The sequence below is a fragment of the Rosa chinensis genome, chromosome 2 (assembly GCF_002994745.2).
Source record: "Rosa chinensis cultivar Old Blush chromosome 2, RchiOBHm-V2, whole genome shotgun sequence".
Classification (NCBI taxonomy): Eukaryota; Viridiplantae; Streptophyta; class Magnoliopsida; order Rosales; family Rosaceae; genus Rosa; species Rosa chinensis.
Window position 1 is genome coordinate 9550144 of NC_037089.1, and position 26867 is coordinate 9577010.

General features: G+C 38.0%; 2 protein-coding genes and 1 pseudogene across 3 annotated transcripts; 1 reads left to right on the forward strand and 2 right to left on the reverse strand.

The window, feature by feature from the left end:
* The first annotated feature begins 3936 nt into the window (after positions 1 to 3936).
* Positions 3937 to 6102, forward strand: LOC112185945 (F-box/kelch-repeat protein At3g06240). Of its 2 annotated transcripts, none has more exons than XM_040514079.1 (3): positions 3937 to 4037; positions 4231 to 4330; positions 4653 to 6102. In XM_040514079.1, exon 3 carries the CDS (start codon positions 4688 to 4690, stop codon positions 6014 to 6016), a length of 1329 nt encoding a protein of 442 aa, XP_040370013.1. In that variant the 5' UTR covers positions 3937 to 4037; positions 4231 to 4330; positions 4653 to 4687; the 3' UTR covers positions 6017 to 6102. The 2 variants fall into 2 exon arrangements, with proteins under 2 accessions (XP_040370013.1, XP_024180041.1); XM_024324273.2 differs by having other exon boundaries at positions 4231 to 4307.
* Positions 6103 to 6867: 765 nt separating this feature from the next.
* On the reverse strand, positions 6868 to 7429 carry LOC121051166 (ribonuclease T2-like). Its single transcript, XM_040513237.1, has 3 exons — positions 7219 to 7429; positions 7064 to 7110; positions 6868 to 6969 (listed from the first exon to the last, which is right to left on the reverse strand). The coding sequence occupies exons 1-3, from the start codon at positions 7427 to 7429 to the stop codon at positions 6868 to 6870; spliced, it is 360 nt and encodes a 119-aa protein (XP_040369171.1).
* Positions 7430 to 17495: 10066 nt separating this feature from the next.
* On the reverse strand, positions 17496 to 25853 carry LOC112183639 (annotated as a pseudogene).
* Positions 25854 to 26867: the final 1014 nt, after the last annotated feature.

The following is a 26867-nucleotide window of genomic DNA, read 5'->3' on the forward strand; positions in this document are numbered from 1 at the left end:
GGAGGAAGAAGTGTACATGGATGTGCCCCCAGGTGTTAAGAATTACCCAAGTGACGTTGGCAAGATGTGTAAATTGAAGAAGTCTTTGTATGGCCTGAAGCAGTCTCCAAGAGCTTGGTTTGGAAGATTTTCAAAGTCCATGAAAGCCTTTGGGTACAGACAGAGCAATTCTGACCATACCTTGTTTATCAACCGCAAGAATGGTAAGATTACAGCTCTTATTGTGTATGTTGATGACATGATTGTTACAAGGGATGATCCGAAAGAGATGAATGAATTGCAAAAGTATCTGTCAAAGGAGTTTGAAATGAAGAATCTGGGACAACTGAAGTATTTTCTGGGTATTGAAGTTGCAAGGTCTAAGAAGGGGATTTTGCTTTCACAAAGGAAGTATGTCCTTGATTTACTTGCTGAAACGGGGATGCTGGACTGCAGACCAATGGAGACACTCATTGAGATGAATCACACACTTGCTATTTATCCTGATCAAGTTCCAACTAATAAAGGGAGGTATCGACGTCTTGTAGGAAGGTTGATTTATCTTTCACATACTAGACCTGATATTGCTTATGCTGTGAGTGTTGTTAGTCAATTTATGTATTGTCCTAGTGAAGAGCATATGGATGCAGTCTTTTGCATTTTGAAGTACTTGAAGATGGCGCCAGGTAAAGGGTTACTGTTTCAGAAAAAAGATGAATTGGAAGTTGTTGGGTACACAGATGCAGATTGGGCTGGTGATAAAATTGACAGACGTTCTATATCTGGGTACTTCACTTTTGTTGGAGGGAACCTTGTCACTTGGCATAGCAAAAAGCAGAAAGTTGTTGCCAGATCAAGTGCAGAAGCTGAGTTCCGAGGTATGGCACATAGAGTCTGTGAAATGTTGTGGATTCGTAATGTCTTGAAATACCTGGGTTACAAGCTTAAAAAGCCTATGGATTTGCATTGTGATAATACAGCTGCCATTGAGATTGCACATAATCCAGTTCAACATGATAGAACAAAGCATGTGGAGGTTGACCGTCATTGTATTAAAGAAAATCTTGACAGAAAGGTTATTCGTTTTCCATTTGTAAACTCAGAGGAGCAATTAGCTGATTTTCTTACTAAAGGAGTGTGCAGAAAGGTATTTGACAGCTCAATTGACAAGTTGGGCATGATAGACATCTATGCACCAACTTGAGGGGGAGTGTAGAATCGCTGTAAATCTGTATGTAATTAGGATTTTATTTAATTAAGATATCCTGTAATTATGGAAAGATTGTTTCCTATTAGAGTTATACTACTCCTTTGTACTTGTATATATACCCTCATTGTGGGATGAATAGAATTATCAAATTAACTTTGAATTGAAGTATTCTTTTCTACTAAAACAACCTCTAGAACATTAAAACCCACTTCTAGAACCTCAGAATCCCAAATATGAACTGGCATGTATCTCCGTCAAACAACTCTTTTCTTACCCATGGCTGATCGTATAAATTGCTCTCGCCTACAGAGGAACTCAAGGAGATGGAGGCTCTTGTGCTCACTTCTATGAATTGAGAGAGAGAGAGAGTTGGAGAAGAAAAGAGTTTGAAAAATTGAGAAAAACAGAAGAAGAGAGAGAAGAAGATAGGATAAAAATTAAAAAATAATAAAATAATATACATATTTAACAGATGGGTTGAATGAGAAATCCTAGTAAAATGTCAATTACCACGTCATCTGTCAAATTCAAATTTAACCCAAAACTTTTGACATCTCTGCTAGAGATGCTGTAAAAAACTACACAAATGCTAATCCACTGTTCGCAAGCCTAGAATGGAAAACCAGCACGGTCTTACGTGGACCAATCCAAGCACGAGTAACATGAACGCAAGGATAGCATCTTGGCCTGTGTCACTGTCTCTCCCTCCCAATCCCTATTTCACACTCCCATTAAATAAATTCTGACCCCTCTTTTTCCCTTTCATGTTTTGACATAAGTAAGGAAAAATACTAATGTCAAAACAATGATATAATGTTTTATTTCCTTACCTTGTCAATACTAATAGAAATTATAGAATAACATAGTAGGAAATTCATGAAATTTTGAATTGAGAGGTATAATGTTCAAATCTCATTATTGTAAATCTTTTATATTTTAAAAATAAATAAATAAAATTAAATTTGTAACGGGCCAGCCTGCAATATGTCATGCTCTGGCCAAGCCGGTTAATGGGACAATATACCTCGGCATAGCCTAGCGGTTAGAATTGGCCAACCAACCCTTAATCGGGCTCGGACCGTGCCGAGTGGATTTTAAACGTGTCGAGCTCATGCTGTGCTTGAGCCTAGCGTAACACCTCTAACTGAAGCAATAATTCATGATTATATATATATATAATGGAGAAGACAAATATACATAAGTCTCTACTCTCTAACCTCTACCTAAGACTATATTTATAGGCCATAAATTAATACCCATTACAATTTCATTTTCTTTATTTGTTTCTATGAACATAGTACAAAATCCACTGCTGGGACTACGGATTTGAGTATAGCTCGGCTGCTCAAGCAATGTGCTTATACTTAGCGGTGCGGTGGGTAGTAAATTCAAAATTCACTCGGAACGTTATTATTACTATCTGACAAGTGACAACCATAGGGCCGGTTGTGGGTGTATTGCCTATTATAATGTTTTTATCACCGTTCTCTCTTCTTCATATGAAAATATCATGAGATTGATCAGAGGCAGAGGGAAAGGTGACTGTTGAGAGCTTAGAACACTTTTTCTTGCCCAAGCAGGGAGAAACATTGCTCCCTTGTTTTCTAAATTTTCAATTGCTACTAGCTGTGAAGTTAAATTCATTCTTGGCCAGATCAATTTTGTTGGTTTAATTTTATAATACAATATTCGGTCGGTCTATGTTTAACACCATTTGATATGGTAACATTAGTACATCTTTGTAAGCGAAAGAAAAATAAAATAAAAAATATTATTATTAGGACATAATGTTAGCTTAGATAGAGTTTTTCTATTGGAACCTCCAAATTTGCTCACTTGACCTCTATGCTTTTTACACCTCTTATCAAATTTTCAAATACTAAATTTACTCACCAAACCTCACTAAACTTCCTCAAATAACCTCAATCATATAATTTGCAAACAAATTGTTATCTTTAAAATAAAAAAGTTAGTCATTTCAATGATTTAATCACTCTATAAATCTTAACTAAATATACATTTCTTAATCAAACTTGGGTTTCAAAAATTAATGTCTAATCAATAAGAAAATGCCATGAACTATTCTGTTTTTTTTTTTTTCTATTTGAGCTGTGAAAAAAAAAATGAAGAAATCATTTTTTTTATTCTAAAAAAAAAATCATTTGTTTTTAATGTTTTTTTTTTCTCTATTTTTTGTACCACATGATTAATTATTTAAATATTTTTAGTTTTTTTCTAAACTACTAGTTTTTTTTTTTTTTTTTTTTGCAAATATAATTGGTTGACTTAGATTTAGGTCATAAATCATAAACTCACCAATATGCGTTCAACATATATATCATACATTTTTATGTCATATGATCTTAATCATATTTTTAATTCTTATTAAATATATATGAATGCTTTAATGAGTATGTAGTGAAATTGAAAAATGAAAATAGATAAGGAAAATAATAAGAAATACAATCTAATATTATTGAATTGGAAAGTCTACATAAAATAAAAATAATATTTTTTAGCATGATTATTGTCTTTAATAGTCATTTTTATATTAGGTTATATATGTCATTTAATAATTCATAATAGAGTGAGGTCAAGTGAGCAAATTTAGAGGTCTCAATAAAAACTCTCGCTTATATAATGTTTTTATTTTAGTAATCCAGAGTAGCTTGGGCCTAAGCCCTACGGCCCTACCCTTATATAATGTTAATAAGACATAAAAAGACCATTCGGACATTATTTGGAAACTAATAACGAGCGTTGTGACCATCGCCGTATCTTAACTCTTAAGAGGTCAAAGCGGTGGTGGATCATCAAGTTGAGGAAAGAGATGGAAGAATAGGTTCAGGTACTGCTACGACTCGATCAGTCATTGAGGGCTTAATTTCTATGCAATTTTTTAGGATCACCAAGACAAACACGTTGCCGTATCGATTCGATCCCAAAATATATATATGCTGATGATTCTTTCTGCATGTTCTGTTATTATAGAATTGAAGAATTAAATTGTTATTTACAAGTTTTTGCTTCTCAATCTCCAGTTCTCCACTGATGGTGACCTAATTTATTCATTACCTATCAAGATTGTTGCAAACTCTGAGCAGTGAGAAACGAGGAGGTAATAGCGCAATCAAATTCGGGGTATTTCTTCAACTTATTTTATATGTTGAACTCAACTAATCAACTTATGGGATCTCATTTCTTCATTTACTCAAAAGTAATTCAATCAGAATGGAAAATCAAGCTTGTTTCTTTGTATGTATGGAGGATGATTCACTATTCATTACATAGACTCTGCTTAATTGGCTTTGCATATCATCTCAAATTTTTTCATTGTGTGTCGGATTGAAGAATAGTTGGGAATCCCAATATTAAATTGTCATGCACACGTATTACTAATTATTACATTCAAGAAGGATGATAAATACCTCTTGTGATTTTTATTTTATTTGCCTCATTTTAGTTTTGTGAGCTAGCCAAGGATCGGACTGAGTACACATGGCGAGAACATGCTCCCAGGATGTGTTGTCCGACATTCTTTGTAGATTGCACGTAAAATCTTTGAAGAGATTCCAATGTGTCTGCAAATCTTGGTATGCTCTAATTAGGCACCCAAGTTTTGTCACCAAACACCTCCACTTTCACAGCAGACAGAACAAGATTACTCGTTCCTTCCTGCTTTCTCACTCCCTGGATCAACGTTACAGTAATGAGTTGCCCATTGATCAACGAAAAGACACTTGTTTCAGCTTGGTCAATTTAGACGAAACCGCTGGTGGTATTGTTTCTCTTGATTGGCTTAAGTTTTCAGATATTTCAGACCAAGGAAACAAGTTTCCGAATTATTGGTATGGAGATGTAGAAATTTCTGGTCCACGCAATGGCATATATTGCCTGCATGAAGCATCTCAAGATCACAGCGATGTAATTGCACTGGTGAATATTTCGTTGAGAGAATTCAAGCTAGTTCCAAAACCAGAACAATCGATTATTTGGCATCCAGGTTATTTTGCACTAGACTGGGTCGAAATTGGTTTTGATCCTAAAACCAATGATTACAAGGTGTTTTTTTTCAAGGAATTATGCAGTACTGATACCCAGGAAAGTGAACGTCAGGCTGCAATATATCATTTAAGTTCTAATTCATGGAAAAAGCTAAGTGCTCCTTTGCTTGAGCATGTTATTCTATATTTTCGAGATTGTAATATTACTGACACCTATGTCAACGGACGTGTTCACTGGTTGGGTTTTGAGGACTACCCTGGTCGCAGAGATTGGTGCATTCTTTCTTTTGATATGGTTAGAGAAGTGTTTGCAAAGATAAAGCTTCCAGACTTGAGTATTAATTGGGACGAAACTGAATATCTTCTTGCAGTGTTTAATGAATCTCTTTCTCTTATTCTTTATCCAAAGACGCCAGATTATCCCATGTTTACAGGTTACATTAAATGTTTTGACATATGGGTTATGAATGACTATGGTAACGACAGATCTTGGACTAAGCTTTTCACAACTGGACCAGTTGCATCTGCTTACAGACTACTAGGTTTTTGGCGAAATGGCGACTTTCTTATACAACATGATTTTGGATACACCATCTCTTACGACCCAGGTACCCAAGAGATCGAGCCGGTTTGTTTTGGTGAAGGGCTTCATTTGAACCAATCTCGTATCTACTCAGAGAGCCTAGTTTCAGTGACGGGGAATGCACGAAATGATTTTGAAATAGTAGTTGAAGACTTTCCCTTCGTCATGACTCCAGACATGAAGAGAGTCCTAGACTACATAGAGAAATGTCCATCTTGTTCCCGTTTAACTTCTGATTGATTTTTACTTCTTCTTTAGACTAAAAGTTTTTGAAGTCTACAATTCAAATAGCTCCCCCCCTTTGTGTTGGCTTCATAGTATTTTGTTCATATATATATATATATATATATATATATATATATATTATTTCTTGGAGCCTGCTTTTACTAACAATCTGTTTTTTCTTTTGATTGATCACTTATAAATTGAACTTTTTTGTTTGTCTTGCATTTTAATTCTAGCCATGAGTCATAACAATTGATGTTATCAACACATGCTAGCTATTGTACATTGCTTGCTTGCTTTTTAACCGAGTGAAATGTTAAAGGTTATCGCGGATAATTTAAATAAACTAACTGTAAACAATATGATGGCTCAATCAATAATGGATCCACAACACTCCGATAGTCTAATCTACATTCTTTTATTTTTTTGTTTTTTGTTTTCACCATTACATAGTGTCATGGTGTGATTCTAACCCAATTCTGACCCTCCACCAATTGTTCAAATTCATTGACTGAAACTGTTTCGAGCCGCAATGGTGACACTAACGGTGATGATCATGAAGGTTAAGCCAAAGCTCTGTGCGCCAAGGGAGATGAGAATAAGGAATATAAGCATATCAGCACATATATGTATTTGTAAGAAAGCTGCTCAAGACTTCATATACATATAAAACGGCCAAAGATATTTATTACATAAACTGCGGGTATCTACAGTAGCAATATTACTACCTGAGTACCATGAGACTGGGCGGAGGCATCACAAGCTTTTTATTCTTAATTGTTTTTTTTTTTTTTGGGAATCTTTTTATTCTTAATTTATATATAAAACAAAGAAAAGGTCGCTAGCTAGCTACTTCTTGCTTTTTACTATGAGACCGGGCGAAGGTAAGGGGAAGGTGACTGGCAGCCTTTTGGTACACCCTGTATAGTCCGCACCGCTTTTAGAACAATTCCTGAATTGGCCTTGAGCTGTTAAGCAGAAATATATTTGAAATAGAAACTGGTGTCCGTCGTTCGATTGGCATTTAATCCTTGTCCACAATTTAGTGTCATCAAATATTGCCTGTCCCAACTGTGTCATCGGATACCCGTTCTTGCTTGGTAAAATTCCTGTAGAGAAAACAAATCGAATTAAGTTATGCATCAACAATGTAATATCTATTTCTTATTTACTAGCTAGTGATCATGAACACGTAATCACACGTAATCATTTCTTACCATTGTCTTTAAATATCTGTTCCACATCATGTTTTTTCATCAGATCAAAAACCAGGCTCAAGTAATTAGCAGGACTCTTTGCAGAGCAACGACCATGTTTTTCCCACTCATGTATCCAAAAGCTTTTACTCTCTTCAAACTTGGAATGCGTCAAGTCTGGCCAATACTTGTTCAAATCATCTTTCTTGCCATTTAAGGTGCTATCATCCATTTCTGAACCAGCACAGTCCACCAAGGATTTCCCATTCGCCTGTGGCCACAATCCATGTAGTGTAAAAGATTGTGGATGCAGCTGACATGACTCAAAAAGACAGAAGGTATTGGGCTACACAATGACCAAAATGAAGGAATCAGGAGGTGGATTTTGTTAGTGTGAGTCATCGTTCCCTATTAGGAATTGACTATAAAGGAATATATCGTTGTAATTACTTACCTTGTATAGGTTGTGTAGTACGTTGTAGTACGATTGTAATCTGTTTATATACATCACAGAATGGGTGTAATAATATATCAGAAAATTCATTCTCTATCTCTTGTCTTATTTGACTTGGTATCAGAGCAGAGATCCGCAAGGACTTTGTCTCGTCGTTTTTATCTCAATTGAGGAGTTAGAATCCGTTGTTAGGGTTCACCTCTTAACTATATTCTGAGCGTCCGTCAAACAACCTTCTTGTTTGACTTCGGCGGTATCATCTCCAAGACCAGATCCGGCATCAAAGTCTGCATCGGAACCGACTCCCTTCGTCTGCGTCAAGCCCGAGTTCCTTCTCATTCCGGATCGCATCAGACCCGATTCCCTCCTCGTTCCGGATCGCATCAGACCCGATTCCCTCCTCGTTCCAGATTGCATCAAACCCGATTCCCTTCGTCTCCTTTGCTGTCGATCTCTAGATCGCCCAGAATCGGCGATCCTCGCTCGTCCAGCTCCGTCGCCCAACTGGTAGAGATCAACGCAGGTGATCCTCGCTCCTTGCTCCTCGCTCCGCCGTCAGTTCCCTGTATCAGACCGACCTCACCTCTTGTCAGCCGCCTTCGTCTGCCTCTTACGTCACATCAGAGCCTGATCTCCGATTTCTTCAATCGGTCACTCGGTCAAACTGGTTCAGTGAGTCAACTCGGTCAACTCCAGATCTCCGAGTCAATTCTAACAGGTTCAAAAAAAAAAAAAAAAAAAAAACTGTTATTATTAATTTTTTGGAGCATTCTATTCTTCTTAATTCCGCTGCGTACTTTGGGATTCGTGTGTTTTATTGCTCTTGTACTATTACAATGGGTGGTGATGACAGTCAAAGTTCTAAGGCCAATGAGGTCCAGAAGGTTGAGGTCTCTGTCAAGAGCTCAGAAGGTGGTTCTTTCGGGGGTACTAAACTCACTGGTACAAATTTCCGAACGTGGAAGAAAATTATGTCAGTTTATCTCCGTGGAATACACAAAATGGGGCATGTGACAGGAACAATTAAGGCTCCTGGTGAAGATGATGTGGAGGCCTATGCTAAGTGGGAAGATGATGATGGGTTTGTAATGTCAATTCTATTTCGAGCCATGACTGATGATGTGCTACAGATGGTGGAGGAATGTGAAACTGCTGAGGCGATCTGGAAGACATTGGGGGATTTGTATACTAATGAGTCTGATTTTATACAGGTTCATGAATTGATGTGTAAAGCTGCTAGTATGCAACAGAATGGGCAACCAGTAGCTGTGTATTTCACCAAGCTGAAGAATGTATGGGCTGAAATTGATCAGAAGGGTCCTTGCAAGATCAAGAATCAGGAAGATCTTGTGTGGTACCAGAAGGAGAAGGAGCTAGAAAGGGTTCATGTATTTCTGAGAGGGCTTGATGAGAAGCATAGCAGTGCCAAGGGAGAATTGCTCAGAATGACAGACCCTCCTAATTTGAACACAGCTTTTACATACATTCGTAAGGATGAGTCTCAACAGGAGAGTGTCAAACATGCACAGATTGAAGTATCTAGCTTAGCCATTCAGGCCAAGTCACCAGCACCTTTCCTTCAGCAGTAGAACTCAGCCTCATTTCATCAGCAAGGTTCACCACAAGGCTTCACCAACCGTCCTCGTCCTCAATGTTCTTATTGCAATGACCTTGGGCATGTTCGGGAGACTTGTTGGAAGTTGAACCCACACCTTAAACCTAAAAAACAAGGTTATCGTCCTAAGGTGAAAGCAGCTGCTGTTCAATTGGTCCAAGAACCGGATTTCTATGGAGTAGTTGGCCAAGATCATCATACAGCAGGTGGAGTTACTCCTACAGCCTCTATAGCTGGTCGAGGTAAAATTGGTATGGCTTTAAAGGTTTCGGCTTTTGTTGGTTCTGATACATGGATTATTGATTCTGGTGCCTCCGATCATATGACTTATGACAAATCATATTTTACTGAATTGTCTTCCCCACCAGTGTCCTATGTAACTAATGCCAATGGTGAGGCATTTCCTGTGTTAGGGTCAGGGTCAGTTCGTATTACTCCTACCTTAGAACTTCATAATGTGTTATATGTGCCTGACTTGTCCCACCATTTGATATCTGTTCCCCAGTTGAATACTGAGTCTAAATGCTCTGTAACTTTTATCCTATGTATGTGATTTTTCAGGATCTTCTCACCAGGGAGATAATTGGTCGGGGGTATCTGAGGGGCAGGTTGTTCCATCTGGATCAGACATACGCAGGAGAGAAACCAGGAGCACAGTCCCGCGCCGCTTTGACTTCCAGTTCTGATAAGCTAAGTGAAATCTGGTTGTGGCATCGCCGTTTAGGGCATCCCTCTTTTAGTCTTATGAGAAAAACCATGCCTACTTTGTTTATTGGTGTGGATGAGTCTAGTTTACATTGTGAAACATGTGTTTTGGCCAAGAGTCATTGTGCTACTTATTCTCCTAGTATTTCTAATAAAAGTGTTGCTCCTTTTGAGTTGATTCATTCTGATGTTTGGGGACCATCTAGAGAACCCACTGTGTCGGGTATGCGATACTTTGTGTTATTTATTGATGATTGTATACGATTGTCGTGGGTTGCTCTGCTAAAAACCAAAGATGAAGTCTTTCCAGCTTTTCAAACTTTTCGTACTCTTGTTCAAACACAATACCATAGCACCATTAAAGTCCTTCGGTCTGACAATGGGGGGGAATATGTTAATCATGTTTTCCAAGAGTTTTTTACAACTAATGGGATTGTTCACCAAACTACATGTCCACAAACACCAGAACAAAATGGAGTGTCTGAAAGGAAAAACCGTCATTTACTTGATATGGCTCGTGCCATTCTCTTTAGTGCTCATATGCCTAAGTATCTTTGGGGCGATGTTGTACAGGCTTCCTCCCATCTTATTAATCGTCTTCCATCTAGCGTCCTTCAGGGAAAAATTCTATTTGAGGTTCTTGCATCTCATGTCTCCTTACCTTCCTTTCATAATCTTCCAGCTCGTGTCTTTGGTTGTGTTGCCTTTGTCCATGTTCCTAAAAACCAGAGGTCTAAGTTGGATGCCCGGTCACTTAAGTGTGTCTTCGTTGGCTATGGAGGGAATCAGAAGGGATACAAGTGCTATCATCCACCTACCAGGAAGTACTATGTCACTATGGACGTTACCTTCTTTGAGGACATGAGTTATTTTTCCTCTTCAGATTCAACTCTTCAGGGGGAGAATTCATATTTTGAAGAGCTATATCATGGAGAGGGGGAGGAAACAGAAGGAGGAGAGGAAGAAGTCACACAGACAGGAGGTATTTTGACGGGTCCAGTTGAGACCATAAGCTCGCCACCTCTTGAAGCAGTAGCTCCAAGCATCCAGGCACCAGTTTCTATGGCTGAAAATGAAGTTGAAGACCCGACTGCCCCTCCTGCCATCTCTTCTACCCCTGACCCACAGCTTCCTGGTACGGAAGATCACTCATTTGAGGTATGTCCACCCACTAGTACTAGTAGTAGTGAGTCTAGTGTTGAGCAATATGTGTTACCAAATAGGACCACTCGAGGTCAATCAGTCAAAAGATATGAACCTACTGTTACTGCCAAATCAAAATACCCAGTAGCTAATTATATGTCCACTAGGAGATTGTCTAAGTTATATGAATCATTTGTGAATCATACATCTGCTGTATCAGTACCTAACAAAGTGCAGGATGCATTGGGGGATCCAAAGTGGAGGAAGCCAATGGAGGAAGAGATGGAGGCGTTGCAGAAGAACAACACTTGGCAACTTGTGCCTCCACCACAAGGCAAGAAGGCTGTAGGTTGTCGTTGGGTGTTTACTGTGAAACATAATGCAGATGGATCAGTGAATCGGTACAAAGAACGCCTTGTAGCAAAGGGGTTTACTCAGACATATGGTATAGACTATGATGAAACATTTGCCCCTGTTGCCAAGATGAACACTATTCGGGTTCTGCTCTCATTTGCTGCTAGTTTAAACTGGCCACTCCGACAGTTTGATGTCAAGAATGCATTTCTTCATGGAGAGTTAGCCGAGGAAGTGTACATGAGCCTTCCACCTGGGTATGTAGTTGCTTCTCCTGGTGATTTTGTCTGTAGATTGAGAAAATCTCTGTATGGTCTCAAACAATCACCACGTGCTTGGTTTGGAAGATTTTCACAGTTTATGCGGGAGGTTGGTTACGGGCAGAGTAACTCAGACCATACCTTGTTTCTCAAGCATCAACAAGGGAAGGTAACAGCTCTAATTATTTATGTGGATGATATGGTAATCACTGGTAATGATACTGTTGAGATGGATAGACTGCAGAGACAGCTAGCCTCTGAGTTTGAGATGAAGGACTTGGGTGAGCTTAAGTACTTCTTAGGAATTGAGGTAGCCAGGGGGAGAGAAGGAATCTATCTGTGCCAGAGGAAGTATGTTCTTGACTTGCTGACAGAGACAGGTTTGTTGGATTGCAGACCTATTGACACTCCTATTGAGCAGAACCATTGTTTAGCTGAGTATCTAGATCAGGTACCCACTGATCGAGCTCGCTATCAGAGGTTAGTTGGGCGCTTGATTTATTTGACTCATAATAGACCAGAAGTTGCATATGCAGTGAGTGTGGTGAGTCAGTTCATGCATAATCCGAGTGAGAGTCACATAGATGCGGTTATGCTGATTCTGAAGTACTTGAAGTCAGCTCCAGGAAGGGGAGTACTATTTTCTAAACATAACAACATTCTTGAGGTTTGTGGCTTCACAGATGCAGATTGGGCTGGAAATATCACAGACAAGAGATCGACATCAGGTTATTTTACCTTTGTAGGAGGTAATCTGGTTACATGGAAGAGTAAGAAACAGAAGGTTGTGGCACGTTCTAGTGCTGAGGCCGAGTATAGAGGTATGGCTCACGGAGTGTGTGAATTGTTGTGGCTGAGAAATCTGTTACGTGATCTGGGTTTCAAACTCAAAAATTCCATGCAGTTGTATTGTGATAACAAGGCAGCTATTGACATATCACAGAATCCAGTACAGCATGATCGTACTAAACATGTGGAGGTTGATCGTCACTTCATAAAGGAGAAGCTAGATGCCAAAATTATTAGCTTTCCTTTTGTTCCAACTGAAGAGCAACTTGCAGATGTACGTACTTACCAAAGGAGTTTCCAGGAAGGCATTTTATGACTCACTTAGCAAGTTGGGCATGGTTGATGTATATGCACCAACTTGAGGGGGAGTGTTAGTGTGAGTCATCGTTCCCTATTAGGAATTGACTATAAGGGAATATATCGTTGTAATTACTTACCTTGTATAGGTTGTGTAGTACGTTGTAGTACGATTGTAATCTGTTTATATACACCACATAATGGGTGTAATAATATATCAGAAAATTCATTCTCTATCTCTTGTCTTCTTTGACTGATTTGACGCTGCTAGGAGAAGTTGAAAATTGATACAAATTGTGACAAATGAAATCAAAATCAACTTCATGGTGGTGATGAGGTGGTGAAAAGAGGGTTTTAGCAAATCGATCTCAATCAAGAAACTATCTGGCTGGGTCTGTGCATTTAAGTGAAGCAATGCTTCCACCACTTTATATTGTATGTAAAGTATACTCTAGAGTTAATTAGAGTCTACTAGGTTGGTGTAATCATTTCTTATGAGTTATGACATCTCGTATATAGAAACTCTAATCACACTAAAATACGACCAATTTGATAAAAATGGATATGAAAATAAATAATGCATCTTGAGCCGACTCTAACTCTTACGTTATCCCATAATAAGGGCTAAAAGATGTGTGTGATCCTTTAATTTGATCTTTTGTGGAGAATTTCGCAGACGAAAAAGGTTTGCAATTAGAGGCCATGAGCCCATGACCATGCTTTAATTGAGATCTAATCCAGCGTGTCAATTTCATTGTTCACAATAGGCTTTTTTGGATACAAAAATGTGCCATTAAGCTCCTTTTTTACCAATTAAGAAAGCTTCGCAAAACCTTGTCATTGGAGCCCTGTCACATAATTGTATCAAATGTTCAACTATCTGTGCAACACTGTAGTTCTGTGATTCCAGCCGCGTAGCTGTTTCGGATCAAATTGGGGCAGTTGATGAAATTTGATGCCAAAATTTAGTCCACATATAGGAAGAAGGTAGGGAAATTTAATGATTTGGATCACTCAACCTACTCCATTACCTTGATACCATTTACAACAAATAACTCCATTTAGACATCATATACATGTTGATAAACGACTAACCCAAAAAACAAACAAGCTTGATTACTTGGTTACCTGGGACATATGATTCAGTTTCAAGAGGCCTTAAGACACCTCTTGTTTTGAACTTGTTTCCAAGTATGAGCTGCAACACCACAATTGAGGTCAACTTATTTAGGCACTAATATCTCCCTCCATAGTGCAATAAATACAAATGTGTAACAAAGTACCAGAGCTCCGACGGCTGCCGGATGAACTGATATTCTTTTCAATTAATATTCGAATGAGAAAATTTTTCAAACAGTACCCGAACTTAGGCCGACTCCTAACTTCAGTACCCGACTATGCAAAACTATCACTTTGGTACCCCAAGTTTGAAGCCTGACCCAAGAACGGTACACGCCATTATTAACGGTGTTAAGTCTTGTGCCACCTAGTACATTTTGAGGAATATTTTGGTCACTCCGTGTTTTAAGATTTTTATTTTTTATTTTTTTAATACATTGCAACTTTGTTTCTCTCTCTCTCTCTCAAATTGATCAGAAAGAAGAGAGAAATCGAAATTGGGAATCCATTTCAATTTCAATTTCAATTTCTAAGGTTTGGAATTTCGGTTTTGTGGACTGAATATAAACGATGTTGTTAACGTTAGAATCGATGGCTCTAGTTAGCTTTAGAGAGAGAGAGAGAGATAAAAAGTATAGTGATTCGTCTCCCGCTAAGGAGGGAGACTACGTCCACTTGAATATTGTACTATGTGTGTTTGGGCCTTGCGGCCCAAGGGGATTACAAAGTGTGTAACAGGATGGCTTCTAAGTGTGAGGAGGGGTCCCTTTTATAGGTAAGGGAACCCCTCTCATTTACATGTTCTTCAATGTGGGATGCAAACCCACTATTCTAGTGCAGAAAGGCCTATGTTTGAGAGATTAATCCCCCTTTTCCCCCTAATGAACTTTTATTGTCCCCCAATAAAAGATTTGGAATTGATGTAATCTTATCATCTTCTTTCTCAATTAAAGTTTTATTTGTCTTATTTTAGGGAGATAAATCTCCATTCCCCCCAATAAATTTTTATTATCCCCCAATAAAACCTAATAAACTTTTATTGCCCCTCAATCAAAATTTTTTTATCGGGGCAATAAAAGTTCATTAGGTTTTATTAGGGGGCAATAATAGTCTCTGACGACCTCTCTAGTGACTTATGAGATCTCCAACGACCTCTTTGGGGATCTTCAGCAAGCTCTGGCGAGGTTCCTAGCAAAGTCCGGATTTAGGACACCGGCGACCGGATTCCAGTGACTGGAGTCTGGCAAAGTCTCCAATGACTTTTCTCTCTTCCATTGTCTCTCTATATGACAGAAGAAGAGAAGGCAAAATTTTCCTAAAAATAAACAAAAATAATAATTAAAAAAAATGCAATTTGTTGGGTAAGTAGACAATCTTAAAAGACGTTGGGGTAAATAGAGTTAAAGTAGTTGAAATTTAGATAAATGGACATTTTCCCAATTATAGACATACACTATATGGATCACATAAGTGGGTGTAAATTGAAAGAAAAATATGTATAAACTGTTTTGCAATAGAAATTTAAATTTTTTAGTTTATATCTAATTTTATTTAATTTTACCGACAAAAAATGTTTGCAATTAGAGGCCATCTGATCAAGCGTGTCAATTTCATTGTTCACAATGTTATTTTGCATACAAAATTGTAGCATTAGGAAGCTCCTCTAGTTTGCAAGCTCTTTTTTTTACCGAGAAAGCTTTTCGAAACCTTGTCATTGGAGCCCTGTCACATAATTGTATCAAATGTTCAACTATCTGTGCAACATTATAGTTCTGTGATTCCAGCGCGCCGTGGATCTGTTTCGGACCAATTGGGCCACTTGATGAAATTTGATGCCAAAATTGAGTCTGCATACAGGAAGAAGGTAGGGAAATTTGATGATTTGGATCACTCGACCTTCTCTATTTCCTTGATACCATATGCTTGTATGATATCCATGGCTGCAAATAACTCCATTTAGATACCATATGTTGATAAACGACCAACCCAAAAACAAACAAGCTTGATTGCTTGGTTACCTGGGACATATACTTGGGTTCAATAGTATTGTGCGGAAGCGTAACAAACACAATATTGATATGGAACTAGATAAGCAACCAAACAACGAAAAAGAAAGCAAAACACAAGAACACAAGAATTTTTAGTGGTTCACTCAACCAATGTGATTGAGCTATGTCCACTTTCGGAGCCGGCGAGAAATTACACTATAATTAATTGGAGAGAATAGCAATAAAACTCTACCCAATACAATCAGGTTAATTGTCTCACTCTCTCACACCTTACAAACTGGCGGCAGCAAGGCATATATATATTCCCTAGTTAAAGTAGGCATACATACATACCCTAATTAACCTAGGCAGCTCACGTGATCACTATCGGCCCTTCACATTGGATTTTGCTCACCAATCAAATTAAAGCCAATATTTAATAAATAGGCTTTAAGACACCCTTGTTTTGATCTTATTTCCAAGTATGAGATGCAACACCACGATTGAGGTAAACTTAAATAGGCACTAATACCTTCCTCCATAGTTTAATAAATACAAATGTGTAACAAAGTAGGCAGAGCTCCGATCGCTGCCGGATGAAATGTAAAATGAATTGATTTTGAAAAGGCAGAGCATCTGAATGGGTTGCCCACTTCAATTATCGCTTACCGGTTTCCTAGTGAATAGAGGAAACAAATCTTCTTTCTTTATTAGTTTTCAATACGATGCATAATTTCAGTTCATTATGCAATTTTACGTGTCGAAAGCGTGTTTAAGTACTACTACATACTCACTGAGGCTTTCAGGAACTGCTATGGTGTTTCGAAATTTGTCATGGAAATTTCAAATTAGTGCAAAGGGTTGCGACTTGCGAGGTTGGTGATTAGCAGTGCAGCACTCTAAAGTCGATCAATTTTCCTCTTTTTCTATTTCAATTCTGATGTTTAATCAATGCAAATTGTTGGTAAACTAGCAGATGATGGATCTAGCTATAATAACACTCAGGTGATTGTAAGGGGAAAACTAAGGGCATAGACGGCCAAGTCCTTGAAGTTGATGGATGGCTACATGATTCGAAAATTATGCTTGATTGAGATCACACGTAAGCAAGGCCTCATGACTCGTCTACCTGATCTTCATTCAGCCCACCAACCAATGGAAGATCAATCAAGCGGTCTGTTCTGCGGTGGAGTCAAACTGTGCAGCCAGGGCTCGCAGCATGCACCTAATGTGTTAAGCACATCAGAAAGAGAAAAAGAATTTAAGCTCGAGGAGATGGAAGCTAGCAAAAGAGAATGAAGCCGGTCGGGGATCTTCATTTTAATCTGTGGCCACCTGGTAACTGTGGGAACACTATCATATACATAGACATCAAAAATTGAGAAGACAAATATACACAAACATAGATGTCTCTACCTCTACCTAGCCCGCTCATAACAGACTACTTTCAAGGGGCCATTGCAGCTATTAATGTCCACTTCTACAACCAACAGTCTTGTTCTTCCATGGTTTCTAAAAGAAATAAAAGGAATGTACTACTAATATACAGGCTCCGGACTCATGGACGGTCTGATTCACGAGGGCATTCGCACAGGTTGGTGCATGGAATCCTCATTAACACCAAAATGTTGTTCCTCCAAGCTCTGCAAAACCTCACAATCCATTTCATTCTCCTCATTTTCACGCACAAAGGCTTCACCAACATCTTCATAGCTGGAAATTTCTTTGACTGCTTCATCAGTACGTTGAACCATGTCCCAGTAAATGAAATTCTGCCGGATGAATCTTCATACAAACAAAACCAACTGTTAGCATGCATTTGATTCTTCAACTAAGCAAGTTTTCCTTTTCCCATCCACATAACAGTATCCAAAAGAAGTGTGAACAGAGGCTTCCTGTGTTGTATGTGATTTCAAATTAATGTATAATACAATAATTTCCTTATGATGCGATCAAATTCAGATGAACACAAACCTGTCACTTTTTATCAGCAGAGATGGGGCAAATGGGAAGAACTTGTGAAGCTCTTCCTTCCCACCCCATGCCCATGAATATTCTGATTCCAGAGCATCCTCAAAACTCAAAGTCCTCAACCATTAATTAACCAGCTGCATTCACTTGCCCTAGAAACTCCTTCACTATGGAAGGCAGACATGCCTGTTTAAAAGAAAAAATAAATATGATGATGATGCCAGTGTATCATCTAGGGTAAGACTGCATGATGAAATATCCTTCTTCAAAACAGTCTTCACCTTCAGCGGGCTAAATTTAATGCTCAAAATAGACTCTAAAGGAAGGCCAGTAAGGAATGACGTCAACTGCGGATCATCCATCATTGATCTCATTCGGAAGCACAGCAAATAAATGATGGTCTGTTGAACATAAATAACCATCAATAAAACATGATCTGCTCTTATTCCATATAAGCTAAAAATAAATAAATAAATAACCCACGGTGACAAAAGATATGACATTGCATATAAAACATAAGCAACAGCAGCAGAGGAACATACAGATCACATAATGCAATTAATGAAAGACTTGGAGACATTTATGAAACAGGATTACAGACTCTGCACTTGTAAAGCCATCACCTTATGCTATCATTGTGCATAAGATCCTTAGGGAAGCTTCCGAGCCAAGCAAATTTCGATTTCAAATTTTCAAAAGATTGACCTAGGAAAACTTGTGAAGAACTCACCCCTTGTGGAAGGGAACTAAAAATGGTTAGTTATATAGCTTCACAAAAGTGTTCAAAGTGAAGAGCAACCTAAGATGGAGAGTACTCTTGATAGGTGAGAGGTCACTTATTGATGATACAAATGTAATGATTGGGGGGTGATGAGCAATCTTGGCATTCAAGATACAACTTCTCAAGGTGTGCATATGTAAAATAATGCACAATAGTTATCGGAAAATTCATAATAAAAAATTCACGTCATTTCTGCAGGGGTGCATCGTGCATTTGATTACAGAGGCAATGGTAAAATGGAATTGAAGTAGAACCTTTTGATGAACATGAATATTATGCATGAAATGAGTTGAGACTCCATCCCCTGATTATGAAACCGATATACAGGCTTGGAACCCAACTGCCATACAGAAAGCTTGTATTCCTGCTGTGCAATCAAGGAAGGTCGGATGAGTTTATTGTATAGAAAAAAAAATCTGTGCAAAGTCCATCAGATATAAGGGTCTCGCCCAGTACGAGCACATAGGTTTCTCTAGCATATCAAACAATGCCAGAATACAGCAGAGGAGTTCTAGCATTCGGTTGTCACCTAGGTATTTACAGAAAGAAATTCCCAACAAGGTATGATCCTGTGTCTATGAGCTATGCCTACAACCCAATAGCCACAATGAGCCTATTCATATCACAACCAAACCTAATCGTTGTTGTTTAAATGTGAACTGACCCCGGCAGGGCCGGTCCTGAGTCTTTCAAGACCCCGGGCGAGAATTATCTCGGGGCCCCTAACTTGCATATTAATATAAGTCTTGTAAATAGTCTTTGATTCACAAGACTTGTCAGAAATCGAGTGCAATAAGATCTATATAAATTCATGTTTCAAAATTTATTGAGGATTAACACAACTATATATAAATAAAATATATATTTCAATGGAAGTATCAGACCCTACTGCAAAATTTCAGCAACCAAAAAAACCTCTACTGCAAAACTCAGTAAAATTATAAACAAAACGTGCATTAGTATGGAGGGTTAACCAAACTCATCCAAAAAAATAATAATAATAATAATCTCTTTCTAGAAAAGTAGAAGACATACCTCTTATTATTATTATTTCAAAAACCCTACTTTCTAGAGATTGCAGCAAAGAGAGAATAAAAAAAATCAGAAGAAAAAACAATAGGGAAGAATATATGATGAGGCAATGACTCGATGAACTTGTGAGGGAAGAGGGATTGAGAGAGATATGGAGGGAAAAATTGAGAAAAGAGAGTATTTTCTTGTTTTATGGAAGAAAGAAAGAGGTTGTAAAGAAAAAGAAAAATGCCTAGAAGAGAGAACCTACTTTAATTAGAGTTTCCTTGGTTCTTGATCAGTTTTTTTGTTTTTCATGTCTCTGTCATTGCAAAAATGGCATCATATCACACACATATATATATACACACACACACACAATAAAATAAATTGGGATTTTAAATTTGGTGCCCCCTTGGATCTGCGGCCCTGGGCTATCGCCAATGCTGCCCAGCAGCAAGGCCGGGCCTGGACCCCGGTCTATGAGTTCCACCTAAGCGAAATGGATAAAGAGAAGCAAGCAATGTATAGCAACTAAGTATGATATATGCAGTTTAAAGCTTCAGAAAAGTGTTCTTCAACTTGTAATGAAAAGCTTAGTTCCATGTCTTTGAAAGCATGTTATCAGTTTCTCACTAGAGTCTGTTAGATAATGAACCTTTTTGCAGTCCTAGAGTTAATAACAACATATATGGAATGGTGTTTGATATAGGAAAGAATAGATACAAATATGACACCCAAAAACTTTTATAGCATACCAAACAATGGGCCAATTATACACTACCTAGAAGGAAACCTAAAAACTTTGCCAGTTCACACCAAAAAAGAAACGGTAAAAATTATGATACTCAAATGCTCTTTCTGTCTCAGTGCTGGCTGAACATTGCAAAAACAAGTCAAACAAGACTAAACATATTTAGAGATAAACTACTACAATGATTGTCATTTCCTACACCTAAACCAAATTATTCATAAGTGGAAAATATATACCTGGCATGTAGAATAAAATATTCCATGGGTTTCTGGGTTTATTTTACCATCTTGCTCTTTGACATATTCGTTACACCAATCCACCAAACTGTAACAAGCATAAGACAAATGCATTAGAGAAACAGGAAATTATCAATCAGGTTGTTTACACTACACCTAAAAAAGGCACCAACATTTCATCCATTACTGCGGTCAAAGCTAGTGCATGTCAGTCATTTTTGCAGAAAGGTTATTGACCTCCAGTAACTAAAAGAACTGTTTCATCTAGCTTATTCCTTTTTATTAGCTCATGTCACAAGCCTAAACTATAGATCATACTTGCAGTGAAAGTATACTTCTAATTAGAGTGGAGGTAGTGTTATTGATTCAAAAATATCTGAGATATTATTGACCCACAGAAAGTAACTTTACTGCATGCCAATGACTTTGTCAGCATGGAAAATTTCTTCCCATTTGAGACACAAGGGATGAAATCTTCCACTTGGTCTGCAAGGGAGAAAAAAATTAAAAAAAGCCAAGTGACCTCAAGTGTGACAAGCTTAGATAAGTTCATTGCCTCTTTCCTTTTTTACGTCTCAAGGATTGTAAGAACAGATAGATTAGCTCAAATATTTAGGTTTGCATTCAACCTTTTTAGCACTGTCTGACATAAACTTTGCACAAGACAGATAGCTAGCAAGATAAGCAACAGCACTCATCCTGCACAAAACTCTAAAGACATTTGTATAATCAATAGTACAAATAATAAATGATGCCCCTAAGCATCTAATTTTAATTTGTTCTCAAACCAAGCATCGAAGCGTACAGATTGACAATAAGCAAAAATGTCCAAACTTTTACCACAAGTACAGATGAATCAAATACATTCTCCATGTGTCCACACACCATTAGAAGGAAAATCTAGAAATGTGCTAACAAGTTGTATCCACCTAGGACATTTTACAAAACAATAAACCTAAATGGGCCAATTGGTACAGACCAACAGTAGTACATCTGTGATTTCAACTAAATGAAGCCCCTAAAGCTTTCAATTTCCAACAACCCAATGTGCTATTAGACTGAATGAAACTTTCAATTTCAAGGTGCCCATCCCCTTGGGGCTAGTTTGATTAGAGTCAACACAAGTGTAGGACTATATCTATGTGTACTGTCCGTGGTATAAACGGACATTGATACTTGAGTGAAAAAATCATGCTTGAATGTTATTAAAATGTGCCTCATCATTGAATGGAGCAACTGAATGAGTTGCTGATAAAGTCTGATGTCATTCAAGCATCGTTCTTTCTACTATAGAATCCATGCTCGGTACACATCACTAACAATCTGAGACCTGTGATTTCATTTTAATCAGCCTATCCCCTGAAGCTTTCAATTACCACCAAGCCAAGTTGTGGGTACTTCCAATTTCAAGGTGCCCCTATGGCTAGTTTGATTAGATTGAAAACAAAAGTGTAGGCCTGAAATGGGTACAAAGGGTAGTAAACTGCAATTTGCCCAATGTTTTGCTTTGTTTTCTAGAACATTCAGTGGTGCTTGTAGGTTAGTTGATATGGATGCTAAGCATGACCTGTCTAAACCATGTTGCTTACTCAAAATGAGTAATAACTGCAAAGCAAAATAGTATAGCAAAGATAAAATATACAAGTCCACTTCACGTGATTTGAAGACAATCCATAAAGCATCTAGGAGATGAATATTGAATATTTTAACATTAGTAATCAAAAAGTAATGAAGAAACTATCACTAACTATAGATCAAATGCAGGCATATCACTCGAGTCAAAGGCTTGCAATATCTGACCAAAATTTTCACTGACCTAACACGTGTGAGTTCGGAGGACGAATACAAAATTTCTGCAAGCGTGGAAGCAAATCTCTCACCACAGTTGATGGATCGAGTTCACATGCATAAAACATCACAAACTGCAATAAAGCAAGTTGTCATTGCAGAGACTACTAAAAACAATAAAGAAAAAATATATCCAGCATAAACAGAAAAACAAGAATGAAATGCATGAAGATGAAAAATATGATCATATGTAGGCATTACCTGGACAAATTTTGACTTGAATGCGGTCATTACATTCTTCTTAAATGACTTGAGCAGAGTTTCAAATACCTAGACAAACATAAATAGGAGATAAAATGTAAATACAAAACAGGGTGTAGATTGTACTAAAAGTGTCAACCAAAAGATAGTATTTGAGGGATACCTCAACCAATCGGCCACCACTTCAGTCTTTCACATGATTCAAGATGCTCAAAAGTTAAGACCATCAAGTTATCTAATTTTTCAGCACAACTCGAGTGACTTCATTTTTAGTGTCTTCTCTGGGAAGCTGTATAAAATACATGTCAATCAATTTACAACGGAAGGCTAAATTCAACATATGCGGTCAAGAAGAACAAGAACAAGAATAATTTGAGGAAGAAATGCTAAGCAAAGTTCTATTTTCAAAAGCAAAAACCACACAGCACACTATGTTTCTCAAATTGAACAAGTATTAATAAACTTCTTCCAAAGCAACAAATACATTCATATCCTGCTTCTCCATCCTATCCATCACTCCCTCCCTCCCATCTTCTCTTCCTTAATAAAATCCTCAGCACCTGTTTCCCACTTTACCTTTTGCATGCAGACCTTCTTAGCAACTACTTGTCAGCATTGATTTAATTGGAAATATTTTATTTTTTTACAGGGTCCTATCTCAAAGGCACATCCAGCTCTGGATCTCAGACTCTTTTCACTTAATTCTCCATCGCGCTCAGTTCCTTAGAAACAGCCTTAATTCAAAAAGAGTTCCAAAGCTAACATGCATCATGTTTTCAATTTTCCTAGTTTAAGCCAACTCAGTCATACCTCACTACCATCATTCAGATAAAGATGTTCCAGCTCCATCTGAAATAGTCCATGATCTTGTGAGAATTCTTCAATGATCCAATTTCCAACTGCAGAAATCAGATGATAGTGTTATCATAAATAAATGCCAACATTTCTTTCATAACTAAATCAAATTCAACATTCTATATACATAAATCCAAATCTAGCAGCAGTTGCACAACATATGTGACCGCTGAGACCCGAACAACTTAGCCAAGCGCACCGCTCTCCAACTTTGGCATGTTCTCTACGCATAACTCAAGAGCAAGAGTACTCTGCAAAAGCAATAATGCAGCAGCAATGACTTGGTTAGAAAAGAAATATCCGCTTTGGAAACCTAAGATTAAGCCCACCCCATTTTGGTCCAAAGGAAAGTCTCCATGGTAGTCTAAGGGTCTTGTCAGGTTAATTTTCAGTTTTATGTAGAATAATTATGAGCCTAGTGCTTTTAAGAGTATTAAAATCTTAGGGTGAATATTCAAGGGTCTTGAGTGTGTCTTTATGTCTATTTAATAAGTATTGAAGAGTCTTATTATTAATAAGTCTTTAGTAGTCTTTTGGTGTGCTAGGAGTCTAAGGGTTGTGTTTGGAGCCTATAAATATGGTTATCTATTGTAAGCCAAATCAGATTGGAATGAATTAAAATTAAATCCTTTTTGAAGGCTTGTGCCTTGGTTTCTCTCTCCCCTTACCTTCCTCGCTCTATTTCTCCCTTCTACAGCTAAGAACCCTCTGTTTCTTCTAAAATCATTCTGCTTTCTTATTCTCTCAACTCTCCCAAAACACCCAAATCATACTCTCACCTACTGCTGCTCTCTGCTGCATCAAGCAATATAGCATGTCTTTGAAAAAAGGCAATCTTCAGATAGCACTAATCTCATAAAAAATGCAGACATTAAAAGGAAGAAAACAGATATCAATGCATGATCAATATTCAACCACAACAGAAGAGAAGCGAATGTTCAGAGAAAACAAGATTTCGGCAAACATTGACCTGCTTTTTGTTTGTATGATCAATCCATATCTCATTAGGTATCAGAAAGAAAATAATGATTGCAAAGGACATTTTCTGAGTTAACACTTTAGTACTAGCTCGAGTGCATGGTAAACTTACAGTTCCTTTTCTGGTATAATATCCATTTAGACCACGGTAAACTAGTATCAGCAAATTTCTAGGGGAAAGAGGTGACAAATCAGAGATAACTTTCAGAGCTCTGTGGACACGAGTTAAAACTTGATCCTTCTTTTTAAGACCATGCGGCACCTTCAACTTATCCAGCATATAAGGATCCTGAGACACGAAATTGGATACGAGCATCTCCAAGCATATATCAAGATACTTCCCACTTGAAGTGGCCTGAGGCATAGTGAAGTAAACATTTCCAAGTCTTGCTAAAACCATTGTTTTAAAAGATGACAATTGCAGAACAACATAAACTCACTTACCAAAGCAATAATCAATTCAATCATTGCATCCATCACCCCCGGCCCATAGTTCCACAGGATCATGTTAAAAATCTGAGCACATTTTCGCAATAAAGAATTAACAAAACCCTAACCAATGATCACGATAACAAAACGAAGAAGAACAGAACTCTACTCTCAACTCACTGCAGAGTAGAGGTCGCAATGAGCACTGTCAATATAAGCAGCTGCGCCGGATAGTCCTTTCAAAATTGCCTTCCCCAATCATCAAATTTCAAAACTCAGTCACACAAGAATCGAATCGAATCATAAGCAGCATGAATCGTAACGGATAATCAATATAATCGAATAAATGCTAAAACTAAGAGCTAAGAACACACACCACGAGCTCAGCTAAGTCTCTAGGGGAGAGGTTTTTCTTCCTGTGCAGAACCGCAACCAGGTTCCGGTAGTTTTCAGAAGATTCAACATCTCCCTGAGCCAAACGAATTAATTCACAATCAGACTCATCAAAGCTCATAACTGAACAAAACTATTCATTCATGCTTCATAGTTCCGAAAACTTACAGATGAGAACGAAACGAGAACTTCCTTTACGTGCAGAGCTAGGTCATACTCGGAGTAAACGGCGTCGTTCATATTCTCTGAGCTCGGCGGTCATGGTGTGCTCCTGCAATTTCGGAGGAATAGCCTGGACCTGAGGTTCTGGCTCAGCTGAAATAAACAGGCAGGTTCGTCGGAGGAGTGCGTTTTGGTGACGTCAGCCGGTGCCGGTCGCCGAGTGAGAAAGTAGGAAGAGAAATTCCCAAAACAGAAATCAGGGTTTTGAGGAAGCGGCGGAGCCTCCGTAACGAAGTCCTCGAGTCTATAAACGCGGGAGATAAAAAAAGGTTGTTAAGAGTAAATTATGGGCTTTGAGAGGCCTGTGCTGGGGTCTAAATTATGGGCTATCAATCCAGCAAACTGTAAGAGAATAGGCCCTATCCAATCTCAACGAAAGATCCAAGAAGCCCCCAAGTGAATGAAGCTCGCGATTATCCATGTTTCTGTCTTTTGCGGTCCGATTCAGATAGTGGGTTGATTTCTGTTGTTGAATATTGATTCAAAGATAAAAAAATAACAGTCCCCATCACCGGGTCAGTTGCTGACCAGGAATCATTTGCTCACTTATCGTCTGATTGAAATCGGACGGTTGACAGATTTGAATTTTGAGGGAGGAGATCTGTCAACCGTCCGATTGAAATCGGACGGTAAGTGAGCAAATGATCTCTGGTCAGTTGCTGACCAGGTGATCCGGATCGAAAAAATAATTGATTTATTGAAATATTCATTATTCTTCACCTTTGAATAACCAGTTATGCATAACTGAACACAAATCAATTGATTACCAAAACATAACTCTTCTTTTATTTTAGAAAGTCATTATGAGAACTTGGAAATCAAGAATAAATTAAGAGTATGCTAAAGTTTACAAGTATTAGATGATGTGACTTAGGTCTTTTACCCTTTATTGCTTTGCTAATATGTTCTTGCAAACTTCTATTCTCAATAGAGTTAGCAACACATCATGCTTAGAAGTAACCCTTCAAGTTGCGGGTCGCACAATACCTCATTTGTTGTTGGAGGTTCATTAGAGAATGGCGTAATCGGTCTTGCGTTAAATATAAGTTGACAAAAAAAATTATTTTTAAAATTACATAATTAACCGGTTGTACGATCTATTGTCGTAAACGCGATCGATATTCACAACCGATAAATAAGCATCACAATTTGGAGTAGATTTTATTTGTGAATAACACTGACAATCAAGACATGGGTTGGTGGCACTAGGGCTGTCACTTGATTTGGTAATTACTAAACCGAATAAATACCAACCGATATTTTAGGT

Coding starts and splice junctions, on each gene's coding strand:
- LOC112185945 (XM_040514079.1), top strand. CDS start 4,688: ATGGCGAGAACATGCTCCCAGGATGTGTTGTCCGACATTCTTTGTAGA.
- LOC121051166 (XM_040513237.1), bottom strand. CDS start 7,429: ATGGATGATAGCACCTTAAATGGCAAGAAAGATGATTTGAACAAGTAT. Junction 7,111..7,218: donor ACAGATATTTAAAGACAATG/GTAAGAAATGAT, acceptor TTTTCTCTACAG/GAATTTTACCAAGCAAGAAC. Junction 6,970..7,063: donor CGATGACACAGTTGGGACAG/GCAATATTTGAT, acceptor TCTGCTTAACAG/CTCAAGGCCAATTCAGGAAT.